This window comes from Stegostoma tigrinum, chromosome 5, assembly GCF_030684315.1.
Source record: "Stegostoma tigrinum isolate sSteTig4 chromosome 5, sSteTig4.hap1, whole genome shotgun sequence".
Taxonomy (NCBI): Eukaryota; Metazoa; Chordata; class Chondrichthyes; order Orectolobiformes; family Stegostomatidae; genus Stegostoma; species Stegostoma tigrinum.
The window spans coordinates 10,910,778-10,928,007 of NC_081358.1; the positions used below are offsets into that span (position 1 = coordinate 10,910,778).

At 40.7% G+C, this 17,230-nt stretch overlaps 1 protein-coding gene across 5 annotated transcripts in view; it reads left to right on the forward strand.

The window, feature by feature from the left end:
• Window positions 1-870: 870 nt before the first annotated feature.
• The window catches only part of amph (amphiphysin), a 208,070-nt gene continuing 191,710 nt past the window's right edge, over window positions 871-17,230 (forward strand). The window contains exons 1-2 of one of the 5 annotated variants that reach the window (XM_059645826.1): window positions 871-970; window positions 1,065-1,187. Coding sequence is in view for 3 of the 5 variants with exons in the window: in XM_059645824.1 (XP_059501807.1) it covers window positions 1,997-2,068 (72 nt within the window). In the remaining 2 variants the exon portion in view is untranslated. Of the gene's footprint in view, window positions 971-1,064; window positions 1,188-1,864; window positions 2,069-2,405; window positions 2,722-17,230 lie in introns of those variants that run through there. The other 4 variants (XM_059645824.1, XM_059645825.1, XM_048529514.2 and 1 more) reach the window with 4 other exon arrangements.

Sequence of the window (17,230 nt, forward strand, 5' to 3'; positions counted from 1 at the left end):
TACTTCAGTTTTGTTTCCTTACTAATTGCACACAGAGAATGAAGAGCAAGCTTCTGCTTGCAATTGTTTGTCTCTGTGGATGCATTTTTGTTCATATATTTCTCTATTTTTTGTGTGTGTGGAGGTATTCATTGAATTGTTTAAGTACTGCTAGTGGAATGATTCTATATTATTGCCTCTGTGCAATCACAATCAAAACACCAAACAAAAATAAAATACAGCCTGCTTTCAGTAAAAAGCAACAAAGTTTATGCCAACTATCTGAAGCAAGCAATTTTCAGATCTAAGGCCCACTTCCAAATAAATGGAGAAATGAAGACATAGTGTGATATTTCTGCTACTAAACCTACTATCCAGCTTCAGTTTGGCTTTGGATTAAATAATGTGAATAATTGTATTTTAATGGTGTCTGGAAGCACTTGGAGTGGGACCTGGCAACAGAACTAGAAAAGGTAGTGGTCCTGCAAGCAGCAATAATAGTGCTTGCATATTCATATGTGACTGTTTCCACAGTCTGAATAAAACTGAATATTCTGTTCATTGTTACTGACTTGGAAATAATTCCCAAGGACAGTTAGTGAATCGAACTCCCAAGGCATCACAAAATGAATTTCAACATTTAATAGAAAGAGACATCCTAATATAGTGATTAGTTCAGATCTCAATCAATGGATAAATGATCATAACCAGTATTCAGAGGAATCAAGATCTTTGACAATTGGTCCAGACATTGAATCAAATATATACCTGTTCTTTTTATGATTATGTAGTGCTTATCAACTCATAAACAATCACAGTCTGTTTTGGCAAGATTGAATTTTGACGTCACTAGGAAGCAGAAGCCAATGCAACCTGTTGACTTTCATGAGGGTGGGGAACTTCAAATAGCTAAAGGACTATTCCTTGATATCTGTTCTTGAAAAGTTATTTAGTAAACAATCATAATAAAGAACTAAATTAAGAATGCGAGGTAAATTTTCCTATTTTGACCAAATGAATTTCAATTACCACCTCCCAAAGGAAGTTCTCCTTTAAGTATTAATATTTTTCTTTATTGGTTTTAGGAAAAGGTTTGCTAGTACCTATTCTGAACGATAACAAATAATTCAACGGTGAACTACCTCCCACAAAGATGCCTCTTTGGAACATACAAGGACAGGATTTGAAATGATGCTTGAGGAACACAGGTTAGTGCGCTCAAGACCCTTTAGCATTTGGTAAATTAAGCTGTCATTTTTCCTCTGCAATTTTATGGGAAACGGAAATTTACGTCATTTGTGATGTGGAGCAGAATGAAATCCACAATTAAACGCCACTTTGTGAATTATTCTCAACATTCCCAGTAGCACCAATTTCGCATGTAGAAAAATTAAAAGTGCATACAGTGGCAGTAACCAACTAACTTTAGGGAATACTACCGATTGGACAGCGTATGCATTCATGCCACGTGTCAAATTTAGTACGGTTAATCTTGGTTCTGAATCGCCATGGATGGATTTACATTGATAAATGCAAATATAGGGTGCATATGTCATTGAAATATATGATTACGGGGTTCGAAATGTGAACAGTTTATAGAGTGTAATAAATCAGTAAGAGTGAAATAATTTGCTTTCCAGGAAATATTTCCTTATATTTGTATATTTGCACAAACGCTCAGATATGTGTAGGTGATTGCATTCTGCTGATTGTACGAATACATTTGGAGGATGATTCTGTAATACTGCCTGTTTATATCCTTGTTTATTGTTAAAATCATTGCTTTTGTACTGCGCTTTGTCACGTGAATAACTCAACGCGTAATGAATTGGATTTAGTTACAATTTGTTTCTATAGATAAGCTTGTATGCATAAATACATGTGTACAGTATTTTGCCCTCTGTGTATTTGCATACGTATATGTGTGCAGGGTGGGTTGAGGCTCCTTTAAGAGTCGGAGCTGTGGCCGCCTGCTCCAGTACAGCCCAGGGATTGGGACAAGTGCACATCTAAAGCCATGGCGGATAACATCAAAACAGGAGTCTTCGCTAAAAACGTTCAGAAACGGCTGAACAGGGCCCAGGAAAAGGTAAGACGCGGGGAAGAATGACCTTTTCCTCCCTGCCACGGCTTTTTTTTTCTGGGAGGTTTCCTTTCGGGAAGGCTGGTTTTGGTCCCAGGTTTCTGCTCCCCAATCTGCTGCAGAGCTGCATTGAAGGGAACGCTTCAGCACCAAGAGGCGGACAGCGACCAGCGGCGAGCGAGGGCGCACGGGGAGAGGAAGAGCGGGGAAGCTCGAAGAAGATAAACGGGGTGGGGGGGAAGAGAAGGGGAGTTATGATTGAAGAAATAGAGAAAGGCAAAGAAAGGGGGTTTCGGGGTGGGGGGGCGGCGGTGGGGAGTGAAAAGAAACAGGAGAGACGGGAATAGAGATTCAAATCGACGGACGACAGAGAGTCCAACTAGGGAGGGAAAGAGAAGCCAGCACGAAGAGAAGGAAAGCAAGATCTGCCTGGGCTCAGTTTGCTGGCACCGCTCCACCGGCTCCAAAGATCAGATCCGGCTAGATGCAGCTCGATCAGAGCAGGCAAGGGCTGGGATTTGCTGGTGCTGTCTTCACCACAGGGACGTGCGGAATCTGATCTCTTGTCGCCATCACAAGGATCCGAGCAGCGAGAAGAAAGCGAGGGGATTCTATTCGGATCCACATTCTCCCCTTCAGTTGCTTCTTGAACCCGCAAGGTCAGGACCATGTTAGTATCAAAATCCCTTTTGGAACAAACCTGAAGTAACCTCTAAAAGTCAAACATGCTGGGAATTAGGAAGAGTCCAGTGAAAGCACACGGGGAGAATGGGACCATCAGGTTCTCTATATTTGGGAAATGTTTTGCTTCCCGAGATTATTTGTATTATTACCCTCTTTCCTATTGCAGCCCGCAAAAAATGAACAGAATTAAAAACATTCGCATACTGAATTTGTTGGGCCTAAGTATCAAGTATTCTCAACACACTTCGAGCTTCCGATTCATAAACTGCTTCTAAAGGCTTTCTCAGCCCCCGGGCTCTGTATGTCTGTGTGTTTGTGTGCGTATGTGCGCGGTAAGAGTTAACCAGGCCTTTCTTGACATCCCACCAGATGTTTGAGAAATTGAGAGCGGTTCAGTGCTTGGTGCTCATCCCCGCCCCCACATGGCTTTCATAAGAGGATTTCCTTTCCTTTAATATCTCCACACACTCAGCCGCTCTAATTCCCAGTCGAGTTTTGTTCTCTTCGCTTCAGTACATCGAAGAAGCTGGGCAACTTACCATGTTTGCCCGTGACCAACTAGATGGATATAAAAAAAGCCTTAATTTCATTTCATCTTAATAGTGATGAGAGCTCCTGGTTTGCATCCTGCAGTCAGTGGGAATGTTGTTTTCATTGGGGTGAGCTGACCGCTTGGCACTGATTCATAGAGAGAGAGGTCTTTGACCTTTTCTGTTAATATTGATTGAATCACAACAGTCATATGCGCATAAAGTTACCACTTTCATTCAAGGACTTATCAATTTCTGCTGACATTAAATACATTTTTCTGTTAATACTGCAGATTCAGTGAATTAATATATGACTTAATGGTGTGGTATGAGAAATTAAAATCAGAATTGTGCAATACTTTATTTTAAAAATGCAGTAAGGGAATTAAAAGTAGCTATTAATATATTTTTTGCATCTTGACTATTCAGTGCCACATCTAAGGTGAGACAGCACTATTCAACAAACTCAAGCAGCTAGTACGTTTCTTAAGTTGGTGAATGTGTCATTCCTTGCGTAGGATCAAACACTTTCATGAGATTAAATTATCAAGGGGTTTTCACTGAACTAATTTTAAGTAAGATGCTGCAGTGAAACTGTTTTAGTTCACTAATACCCTTTTCTGATGAAGGGTCTAGGCCCGAAAGGTCAGCTTTTGTGCTCCTGAGATGCTGCTTGGCCTGCTGTGTTCATCCAGCTCCACACTTTGTTGTCTTAGTTCACTACAAGATGTGCAGTGCAAATTCCCTGTAAAGGTCACCTTCTAAGTGGCCCACTGGAACCATTAGATGGAGATTTTTCACATTGTACTGGAAATTAATTGATTTTATTTTTATATGTGTGTATATATCTATGTATATATAGTGTGCGCTAGTCCAAGTGGGTATGATTCTGATCTACCATGTTCATTACCATTTAACTTGCATAAAGAGATACTAATCTTATGACATGGATGTAAGATGGAATAGTAACTAATACGTTGACTTTAATATGACCTTTGAGGAGGCAGATCCTCAATATTGCAGTTCAGGGCAGACAGTAAGACAATTTTCAGTGCACCCAGCAAGGGTAGGCAATAGAACGTATTGCAGTGTCATTCCATGATATCTAGAAATCATAGGTTCTCACCAATGTTAAACAGTACATTTTAATCAAAATTTCTAGCTAAGTATATTCTTCAGCGAAGGATAACTCCTAATCGCTGTACATGTATCTTCATATCACTAGGGATTTTCCATACATGTAACGTGAGGTATAACGTGATGGAAAAGCACTGGTAAAACCATCACAAAGGAAAATTTGACCAAAGCAATGTGGACATTAATGCCTAATTCAGCTTTAAGATGAGATGGTAACATGAGGCTCTCTCAGGTGGACATTGAATTTCATTGACACTAATTCCAAGATGCAGTCAAGTTCTGGTTGATACTTTGGCCAATTTTTTTCACCCCTCAGGTATAATCACTAATACACCGAATCTAGTCATTTACTGAGTTTATTGGCACCTTGCTCTGCACAAATCTGCTGTTACTTTTTTTGTCTATAGGCAGTGAAATAATTTTTGAAGTGTTATATAGTACTTTGGTACGTTGTGAGGCTGTGAAATTCTTTCTTTCATCTTAATGGTTCAAGATGGCTGGGTAAAGAAAACATCATTGTTTATTCAAACCTACCCCTGGTCTTCCCCCTTCTGATATTTGTAACATGCTCCATCCCTCCAACTCTTTGAGAACTCTGCCTTCCTGAAATTCTTGTGTCTTTGCATCCCTGATTTTATTCACTCCACCAAAAATCAAACCTTCAGTTATCTAGACCTTAAGCACAATAAATCCCTTCTAAATTCCCCTTTCTTTGCTCCTCTTTTAAGACGCTTCTTAAAAACAATCTCTTTGATCAAGTTTTGGCTTACCAGTTCTTTTGTGTCCACGCTTGTCTGGTAACATTTCTAGGGAATGCTTTGGGATGTTTGCAGTGCTGAAGGCCCTTACAGTACACATTTTTTGCCCCAATGTAGGTTAGAAACATTGTGTTTAAAGGCCATTTGATCCAGACTGTTTGAGCTGGATGCTTTTGAAAGTAATCCAAAACCACTTCTGGTGTCTTGACCAATATTTATCCCTCAATCAACATTACTAAAGATAGATAGTCTAGTCATTATCATGTTGCTTTTTATGGGAGACTGCTGTGTGTAGTTTGACAGCTGTTTTACAACAATAACCACATGTACAAAGTATTTCATTGCCTTTAAAGTGCAGTATTCTTACTCTTTCAGGCAGCATGGTGGCTCATTACTGCCTCAGTGCCAGGGACTGGGTTCTGTTCCAGCCTTGGGTTACTGTCTGTGTAGAGTTTGCATGTTCTTCCCGTGTCTGCATGGGTTTCCTGTGGGTGTTCTGGTTTCCTCCCACAGTCCAAAGATGAGCAGTTTAGGTGGATTGGTCATGCTAAATTGCCCACAGTGTCCAGGGATATCTAGACTACTTGGATTAGCCATGGGAAATATAGGGTTGAGGGGGAGTGAGTCTGGGTGGGATGCTCTTTGGAGAGACAGTGTGGAGTTGTTGGGTTGAATGGCTTGTTTCCACACTGTAGGGATTCAATGGATATAGGCATTATAAAAAAAACCCATATTGCACTTGAGAAGGTCATGAACAACTTATACTGCTGAAATCTAGGTACAGTGCTATTAGGAAGAAAATTCCAGGTTTTTGGCCCAGATAGAATGAAAAAAAGTGTAATATAGTACCAAATCGAGTTGGTGTGTAGCTTGAGAGAAACCTGCAGGTAGTCATGCTCCCAAGTCTCTGTTGCAGGTATCCTTCCAAGTGGTGGAGATTACAGGTTTGAAAGGTGCTGTTAAAAGAGGCTTGATGAGTTGTTACAATGTAGCTTCTACAAGACACACATTACACAGAGGGTGGTGGGTGCCTGAACGCGTTGCTAGCAGAGGTGTTAGACGCAGACACGTTAGCGTCTTTTAAGATATATTTGGACAGGTACATGGATGGGCAGGGAGCAAATGGACACAGACCATTAGAAAATAGATGACAGGTTAGACAGAGGATCTTGATCGGCGCAGGCTTGGAGGGCCGAAGGGCCTGTTCATGTGCTGTAGGTTTCTTTATTCTTTGATCTTTGTTGTATTACTGCACTGTGAATCAGATTTCAGGAGGTTTCAGAAATGTTTAAGGAGGTGGGTAGGGTAATGATGTAGCAGGCTGCGTTCTTCTGGATGTTGCTGTGCTTCTTGGGTACGGTTGGTGCTGAACTCATCTGGACAAGAGAAGGACATTCTGTCACACTCCAGATTTGTACCTTGGAACTGGTGGACAGAGTTTTATTTCCCATGAAAGGAAGGCATTATATAAACACAAGCAATTCATTTGTCATATATATTCTTCAAAAACAAGAGATTGCTGGAAAAACTCAGCAGATCAAGCAGCATCTGTGGAGAGAAAGCAGAGATAACCTTTAGGGCCCAGTGACCCTTCTTTAGAACTATCTTTTCTTCTATTGCCTTGCCTATATCACAAACTCACTGGGCATCTTCCTCAGAGAGGCATATGAACTAGAGACTTAAATAGCTTGTTTTGCTCACTGTTAGTTTTTTGCATGTTCCAATTTAAAAATAACCAACAGCAAAGCTTTAGATTTATACATTAGCAAAGGTTAATTTATTACACGACTTTTTAATGTTCATGTGATGTGCTGATTCCTGTTTTGGTAGTGCTGCTTGATGCTACACTCAGTCAAATGCAGCCTTGATGTTAAGGGCTCTCACTCTCCCCTCGCCTCTGGAATTCAGCTCTTTTGCCCATGTTTGCACCAAGACTGTAATGAGGTCAGGAACTGAGTGGCCCTGGCAGACCCAAACCAAGCAACAGTGAGTGTATTATTGTTAAGAAAGTGCTGGTTTATAGCTCTATCAAAGATTCCTTCTATCACTTTACGGATAATTGAGATTGGATTGATAGGGCGGTACTTAGTTGAATTGGATTTGTCCATCTTTTTGTATTCAAGTCAGGCCTGAATTATTTTTCTCACAGCTGGATAGATTCCAGGAGAGTAGGAACTGCAGATGCTGGAGAATCTGAGATACAAGGTGTGGAGCTGGATGAGCACAGCAGGCCAAGTAGCATCAGAGGAGCAGGAAGGCTGACGTCCAGCTCTACACCTTGTTATCTCAGACTCTCCAGCATCTGCAATTCGTACTATCTCTGAAACAGCCTCTTTAACTTGCTGGCTGAAGCGAATCAGCAATAGATAGTTATATGACTCTAGGGAGCTATCTTTTAAGATGTTGTGCCCATTTGAAAGATCAGATTAGTCTTCTTAGTAAAATATATAATGTTTACATGATCACAGTACGGTTGCATTCTGTCCAATGCTTCTCTCTCTCTCAGCACAGGGTATTTTGCATGTGTATTTAAATCCTGGTACTTTGTCTCATATCTCTAGGTATATTCAAGTCTTGCTTTTCTACTCTTTTTTAAGGTGACTGTGTTCTCAGAGTACAGCCAACATTGTTGATGCTCTCAACTGGCACATTTCGTATCCATTTGTATGACTAGAAGCTATCTTAACTCAGCCGTCTACCATGAAATAAATATTTGTGTTTCTTTGTGCATTCATCAACATTGCTTTTGGAAGTCAGCCTTTATCTTCAGATATTTTCTCCAACAGTTTTCAGTTAGTGCTAAATTATCAAATTGCTTTGCAACATTTAATTTGTTACCTAACTCATTAATTGCTTGAGCAATGTTGACTATTCTTTCGTGATTCTCACCATTTCAAAACTCTCACTGACAAGAAGAAAAATGTTTCGCGAAAATGTGAAGGGTGCATGGCTTTGACACAGGGAATGTCTTATGTAGGGACACTGACATCTTTTAAGAGGGAAATTGCTACATATTTAACATAGGGGATGATAGATAATGATGGGAAGTGAGCAAGACACTGGGATACATTTTGGACATTAATCTCTTTCAATGCTGTAAACCTGTCTGGTTCGATGACTGCAGAGATCGTAGGAACTGCCGATGCTGGAGAATCTGACACAACAAGGTGTAGAGCTGGATGAACACAGCAGGCCAAGCAGCATCAGAGGAGCAGGAAAGCTGACGTTTTGGGTCTAGACCCTTCTTCACTGGACCCAAACTGTCAGCTCTCCTGCTCCTCTGATGCTGCTTGGCCTGCTGTGTTCATCCAGCTCTACACCTTGTTGGTTCAATGACTACTCATTTTTGTTGCTGAGAGTAGTCATTGCCTTGTTTTGACTATGCAAAGGTTTTGTTGGGAAACCTAAACTGCTCAGAGAAGTAAAACAAGAGAAGCAAGTGGCCACAACTGTGCATAAGATGCATATTAAAAAAATGAACTGGGTGAGGGGAAAGATATTTGAATAATATTGGACCATGGTACTTTCAGAAGGTTCAAAATTGAACCTAGGTCAACTCTCCAGAACTATAAGCCTTGTCTGAACTATCAACTGTGCAGTCCTTCTTGGCTGGGAATTTAGGTAGGTTTACTTGTCCATGGCCACTATCATGCAACCCATGCCGAGTAGGACTACTACTTTAAAATTGTGTTAATTCTGTAGCAGATAATTGGGTTAGGACAAAACACCCAATTCCTTATGCAAGCAATATTGTGACAGTCGCTTCGCTCTTCAAATTGAATCCAAACTCTCTTTGTGGGTCTGTACTTTCTAAATTATTATGCATTGTTATTTTTTGTTCAAAATTGATTGAGCATGGAAACTGTGTTAAGTGTTCCATTCTGCGAAAAATCACTTGGTTGATAATAAATAGGAAATACAATATATGATATTAGATTTATGCAGCCTACCATTTTACATAAGACGCTGATTGAGTAAGCAGATGTTTTCCTTTCAATGATGAGAAGCAAGAAATCTGCACATACGGTTCGAAATGCTATACATTTGCCAGTGTGGTACATCTTACCATTTCACCTGAAGTATAAACTGAGCCTTAAGGCTTCTGACCACAGCAGAGTGGTGAGAAAGTGCAGTGTTCCAAACCAGTCACAGCAAGTGGGGGACGGAGCCCTGACTCTAATTCTGGGTTGACATGAAATCACGATATGCCACCCTCTCGTTATATGGCTTGTGGGAGCCCAGAAAAAGCACCAGCCAGATGGGTTTAATAATTGGCATAAACATGATTGCAGCCATTAAAAATACTGTCTGCATATTAGCCTATCAGACTGCTAATTAGCCACCTCTAGGCATCATGTATATAAGGGGAGGCACAATGGCCCAGTTCATAGAATCATGGAATCCTTATAGTGTGAAAGCAGGCTATTGAGCCCATCGAGTCAACACTGACCCTCCAACCCCTTACCCTATTCCTGTAACCCTGCATTTCCCATGGCTGACCCATCTAGCTTGTACAGTCTTGTACGCTATGGGTAATTTAGCCTGGCCAATCCACCTCACCTGCACATCTTTGGACTATGGAGGAAACTGGAGCACCCGGAGGAAACACAACAGGTTGTTTCCTACCTTCATTTTATTATATTCATGGGAATCTTTCCATTTGTTCACTCTGTGCTCTGAACATGTGACATTTTGAAAAACAACAGTAATCTGAAGAACAATTTGTTGTTCAATGAATCTAAAACTCAGCAAATTGAGTCCCAGCATGAATTTTCTATTCTAGAACTCAGTAAAAATGTATTGATTCTCAAACTGTCAAAGCTGAGATTTGTGGCAAGGTGTTGCATTTTGTCTCAGAATCCTTAAGTGGTGGAAGGGAAACATCTTCGCAAATGTTATCAATGCTGTCCATTTTCTTGATTTTATTCACTCAGGGGATGTAGTCTTCACTGACCGAGCCAAAATTTATTGGCCATTCCTAGTTGCCTTTGAGAAGACAATGGTATGCTGCAGTCCATTGATGAAATTATATCCACAGTGGTCTTAGGGAGAGGTTTCCAGGATTTTCACCCAATGACAGTGAAAGAACAATGATATATGTGTAAGTCAGGATGGTGAATGGGAGGGACTTACAGGTGGTGTATTCTGCCCTTGTTCTTCTAGGTGGTCATGCTTGTTGGTTTGAAATGTTTAAGAGGCCTTGGTGAATTTTGGCAACGCATCTTGTAGTCACAACACACTACTGCTACTGTGCTAAGGTGGTGGAGCAAGTGAATGTTCTGGATGGGATGCCAATCAAATGGGCTGCTTTGTCCTGGATGGTGTTTAGATTCTTGAGTGTTTTTGGCACTGCACTTATCCAGGCAAGTGAGGAATATACTACCAAACTCTTGACTTGTGCCTTACAGATGGTGAAAAGGATCTAGGAAGTTAGGAGATAAGGTATTTGCTGCAGTGTTCCTAGCCTCTGACCTGTTGTTATAGCTACAATGTTCATATGGCAAGTCTAGTTCAGTTTCTGGACAATTGATTTGTCAGAGGGATATTCAGCGCTGAGGCAATGACCTTGGTAAAAAGTTGTTGCGTATTCCATTTCTGATAGGAGATGTTAAATTAAGATCCTGTCTGCTCCTTCAAGTGGGGATAAAGTATTTCACAGTTCTATCGAAAGAAGAACACTGAGTTCTACCAATGACTAGTCCATGGTTGTCCCACGGCCAACATTATTAAAGCAGATTATTTAGTCATTTGTATTATTGCTGTCCATCAGTTCTTGCTATACAGAAATTGTCCAACATCTTTCTTTAGCAACGTCGACATTTCAAAATTGCTGTAAGAGGATTCTGAAAGAATACAAAAAATGTAAAGGGTTGCTGGGAAATGAGAAAAGGGTTGTCATTTGCACAGGGGAGATTTGCAAATGTAATTTTGATGACTTTAACACAAAGGGCTGGGACTGGTTTTTGTAACCTTTATCCCCAGCTAAAACAAAATGCTAGATATTGTACCTTATCACTGAGTTTAATGGAAACCAGATGGACAGCTGAGAGACCACTTTTTGCTTCGAACAATAAGTTACGTGTTCCCCCAACACTACCAATACTACCAGTGATCAGGGTCACAAATAAATAATTATATTTTAAAAACGTTGCAAGGGTAATCATCATGATGAGGCCCCTAAAAATGAAATTAAATATCTTCCGGCCCTGACCTCTGTGAGCAGCATTGCAATTGGTATGCCATTGAGTTAAGTGCTGTATGTTGGCTGAGTGTACAACTCACAGGGATAGCATCCTGAATATCCACGAATATCAATATAGGAGGTACAGTTAGTAAGATGACACCAAAATAAGTGGTGTAGTGGACAATGAAGATTATCTCAGAGTGTACAGTGGGACATTGATCAGATGGGCCAATGGGCCAAGGAGTGGCAAATGGAGTTTAATTTCGGTAAATGTGACGTGCTGCATTTTGGTAAGGCAAACCAGGGCAGGACCTATACAGTTAATGGTAGGACCTTGGGGAGTGTTGCTGAACAAAGAGGCCGAGGGGTACAAGTGCATAGTTCCTTGAAAGTAGAGTCACAAATGGACTGAGTGTTGCCTTCGTTGATCATAACGTTGAGTGTAGGCGTTCAGATGTCATGTTGCGGCTATGCAGGACATTGGTGAGGCCACTTTTGGAATACTGTGTACAATTCCAGTTGCCCTTCTTTAAGAAGGATTTTGGTAAGCTTGAGAGGATGCAGAAAATATTTACAACGATGTTGCTGTGACTGGAAGGTTTGAGCTAGAGGAAGAGGCTGAATAGGCTGAAGCTTTTTTCCCTTGGGGTGTCGGAGGCTAAAGGCTGACCTTATAGAGGTTTATTAAATCATAAGGGGCTTGGATAGTCAAGGTCTTTTTCCCATGGTGGGAGAGTCCAAAACTAGAGGACAGTGAGAGGGGAAAGTGAGAGGGGAAAGATTTAAAAAGGTGCTAAGGGACAGCTTTTTCACTCAAGAGTGTGATGCGTGTATGAGATGAGCTACCAGGGGAAATGGTGGAGGTGGGTACAATTACAACATTTAAAAGCCATTTGAATGAGTATATGAATAGGAAGGTTTAGAGTTGGATTGGGAGACTGGTCAGCAAGGACAGGTTGGACTGAAGAGCCTGTTTTCAAGCTGTATGACTCTATGTTTTCATGACTCCACGTAGAGTGCGGATATACTGGGATCTGTGCATGATAGAAAAGTAAAAATTTGGAAGTGGGTTGCAGCTTTAGGAAAGCAGCACCAGGATATGACGGGATTTGAACAATAAAGATCAAGCACTATTTGTGGTACCAACACCACACCATGCCACTATCAATTTGCTACGGTTTCGTGCAGTGTACAGTCAAAAAGCATCCAAAGTAAAACTGTTTATGACCAGCTGTGCTGTGTGGGAACAAATGCATGCATCATCAGTTTCAAATAGCTGTTTAAAATACTGGGTCCTGGAAAGCTATTATAGGAATCCTCTAGTGTAAGGCACCATGTCAAATGAACATAAGTTTTATTTCGTTTCAACAAGGTTACAATGACTTTGGTTGTTTGTTGCTTGGCTGGAACGTTCTGGATCAGTGATGCGTTTGTTAACGCTGCTGTTGCTCAGGAGCCAGTATCTGTTCTCAAATTCTCCTCTTCTTTGGCAGTGTCATTTCTTAAAACTGGAATTAATTTTTTTTTCTTGGTATCAATGCAACTCAATCAATGGCAAAGGCTACTGTCACACTGTGTTCAATAGGAATATAAGTGTGTGCCGTGGAACCTCATTGCTAACAGTAAAAATTGAATACATGTTCATGTTAATTAGCTAACAAAACAAGCTACTGATAGAGAAAGAGGTTAAAATAGGATCTAGGCCCGAAACGTCAGCTTTTGTGCTCCTGAGATGCTGCTTGGCCTGCTGTGTTCATCCAGCCTCACATTTTATTATTACTGATAGAGAAAACTAGGTTAGTGAAGCCACTGATATTGGGCTTTAGTGTTTGGCTTTAGATATTTTCTTTTCCTGAGTAAGGCAAAAGCATTAAAAATAGTCAAACCTTCAGGCCCAAATCAAAATGCATAGGATAAGCTAGAGAAAAACAAATATAAGCATAAGTAGAGTGGTTAAAATGGTATCAGGGATAATGGGAACTGCAAATGTTGGAGAATCTGAAAGAACAAAGTGTGGAGCTGGATGAGCACAGCAGGCCAAGCAGCATCTTAGGAGCACAAAAGCTGACGTTTGGGGCCTAGACACTTCATCAGAAAAAGAGGATGGGGAGAGGGTTCTGAAATAAATAGGGAGAGAGGGGGAGGTGGACCGAAGATGGATAGAGGAGAAGATAGGTGGAGAGGAGAGGGACAAGTTAAAGAGGTGGGGATAGAGCCAGTAGAAGTGAGTGTAGGTAGGGAGGTAGGGAGGGGATAGGACAGTCTGGGGAGGATGGACAGGTCGAGGGGTTGGGATGAGGTTAGTAGATGGATAGAGGAGAAGATAGGTTACCTGTTCTTCCTCTCCACCTATCCCCTCCTCCCACCTCAAACTGCACCCCCATCTCCTACCTACTAACGTCATCCCACCCACTTGACCTGTCCTTCCTCCCCAGATTGACCTATCCCCTCCCTACCTCCCCACCTACACATACCTTTACTGGCTCCATCCCCGCCTTTTTAACTTGTCCATCTCCTCTCCACCTATCTTATCCTCTATCCATCTTCGATCCGCCTCCCCCTCTCTCCTTATTTATTTCAGGATCCTCTCCCTATCCCCCTCTCTGATGAAGGGTCTAGGCCCGAAACGTCAGCTTTTGTGCTCCTGAGATGTTGCTTGGCCTGCTGTGTTCATCCAGCTTCACACTTTGTTATCTCGGATTCTCCAGCATCTGCAGCTCCCATTATCTCTGTAAAGCTGGAAAGGTTTATAAGCATTATCACATATTCTTAAATTAAAAACAAAAGTAATTAAATCTACTGTTTTACTTAGCTTTACTACAAGCACCAACCATCAAGTAACACCACTTTAATTAGAAGCTACTTGTCTGTCAAAGATATTTACAGTGGTTTTCTGTTTTTAAAGCAGCAGCAATATCCACATAGCTATTTACACAGAGTGATTTGTGTGTGGAATGAGCTCCCAGAGGAAGTGCTGGATGCCGGTACCCACAGAATTCCTACAGTGTGGAAACAGGCCCTTTGACCCAACAAGTCCACACTGATCCTCAGAGCGCCCACACAGACCCATATAACCCATCTAATCTACATATCCCACCTAATCTACATATCCCTGAACACTATGGGCAATATAGCATGGCCAATCCACCTAACCCACACATCTTTAGACTGTGGGAGGAAACCGGAGCACCCGGAGGAAACTCACGCAGACACTGGGAGAACGTGCAAACTCCACAGAGACAGCCACCCGAGGGTGGAATCGAACCCAGGTCCCTGGAGCTGTGAGGTAGCAGCGCTAACCACTGAGCCACCGTGCCACTGATGCCACCTATTTGTTGCTTATTTTCCTGCCATTTTTTCCCTCAATATTTCAAACTTAAATATATCGAAATATTTTGTGTAGGAGTAGAAAATTGATACAAGTATCCTACATTTCTATTTTTTGTCATTTTTTATGTAGTCCGTATGAAGCACTTCGCAATGTTTTATTAATATAATGGTGCTATATAAATATAAATTGTTGTCGTTTTAAACTTCCCCTTGCATTCCCTATTGGGATTCCAGTTCTACGTCCCATTTGCTAAAGTAGTGGACAAACTTTTAGTAAAATACTTCCCAACTGACACTGTACCCTGGCCTTGAGAAATCTTAAAAATTCTCAGCGGCCTCTTATTGAATCATTTAGATAATTGCCTCCAGTTTTACTTCATATCTATGAGCAAGAATGCATTCAATACTAAACCGTTAATGTTTCAATCAGTTGGAACCATTGGCATCCACATCCATACCTTGAACCTTTCAATTTTAAATCCTAGCTTGAACGTCTCCTGATTTCTTTTGGATTTCCAACTGATAGCACTAAAATGTACTTCCTCAAAATCACAAACCGGGCTTTGGCATGTGCTGTATTTCTGTCATTATCAGTGGGTCAAATCCTGGAATTCCCCATCTGACAGCATGATGGGAGCAAGGTCAACAGATGGACTGTACCAGTTCAGTGAGATAGTCATCACTAGCGTCTCAAGGGCATCTAGGTATGGGCAATAAGTGCTAGTTTTGCTAGCATTGCTCATACATTTCTACCGCTACATTCTCTCTTTTAGAACCCTCTGTCACCAGATCCTGGAGATTTGCCAGATTTTAGACCCTTGAATTTCTCCTGTACTTTTTTTTTAATGGTGTCTCTTCATTTTTCTCACATGTAGCAATCTCTTGGTTACCCACTTACTAAAAAGCAACTTGTACCTTTTACTGGGAATTCAGACACAAAATAATTGTTCAATGTCTCATTTCCTCATTCCCTTAATAATTTCTCCATTCCCTACTTCTAAGGGAACAATGTTTATGTTAGCTCCTATTCTGTTATATACCCGTATAAGCTCATACAATCTATTTTTAAATTCCTGGCTGGCTTCCTATCATATTCTTCTTTGTTTTCCTCTATATAAACATATTGGTGGCCCTTTGCTGATTTCTAAAACACTTCCATTCCTCAGAATTACTTTTTGTATTCTTTACACATCTCCAATTTCAATCTAATCCTATCATTAACTTCTTGGTAAATATAATTGGATTTTTCTCACTGAAATTTTGTCTGTCAATGTAATATATTTAAGTTGAAGACTTTGAATTGTTTCTCTAATTGTTTCCTGTCATTTGTTTACTACTATATATGCTTGTCAATTAATCTGAGCCAGTTCATTTGCAAAATTTATGTGGAATTCAGTTCTGTTATAATCACTATTTCACAGTGAAATACTTATTGATACTGTCTCAAAACTATATCTAAAAGAGCTTTATCTGTGGCTCCACAAAATAGTGCTCCATTAAACAATCACAAATGCATTCTACAAACTCATCTTCTATGCTGTGATAACCAATATGATTGGTCCAGTCTATATGAAGATTAAAATCCACCACAACTATTACATAACTTCTGTAACAAACTTCAAATGTTTTTGTTTAATTCTCTGTCCAACAGAATGACTATTCTTGGCAGTTCCATAAATTACTTTCACCAGCATCTTCCAATGCTTGTTATTCCTGTTCTGCTATTCTAGGCTAATGTCCTTTCTCACTGAAATGTCTGCATGTTATCCTTCATTATCGGTGCTATTGTTCCTTTTGTCCAAATATGTGTTTTTCAAACTGTTGTGTACCCTGGAATACTTTTTGCAACCTTGGTCGCCTTGTAACCATGAGCTAGATTTTACATTTCTGCTACCCCTGCACTTTGGATGTCCAAGTAGTGCTGATGAAGAATATGTACAAAGTACAATCCCTGTCACTTGCACCTTTCAGTTATTATCAGGGCTGTTGTTTATCATGTCTGTTTTTAGACGCAACAGCATTGTCAGCACTTGTGAATTCTAATCCGATTTTAAAAAATGTGTTGAATTTTTATTGCAGCTAGATTCGCAGAGGAATATGAATCACAGCTTGGTGTGAATACATAGTTTGTGGATTCTGAGAAATTGTTGTTCATAGGCAGACTCTGTGCCTGGTTGGCACTGTGATCCAGGATGTCAAGTGGTGGACGGATAATGTAGTAGTCATGGCTAGAATTGTGAAGGACACTACTATCAGAATCAGTCTTTATTATTCATTGAAGGTTCAAAGAAGATTCTTAAAAAAAACCCATTACATAAAAGTCACTGCCAACTTTCCCAGCAGAAACCTGCTGATACATTCAGCCAAGTTCCAGGTGGCAGATCTTTCTGAATGTTTTTGCTCTGTCTCAGTGTAGCTGGTGGAAAAGACTTCCAATATGTTTTCCATCCACTGCCAAAAAAAGCAGCGGGGGGGTGTGTGTGTGTGGGGGGGGGGGCGCGTACCATCGAAAATTGTGAGCAATTGGATTGTTAACAGTTTATTG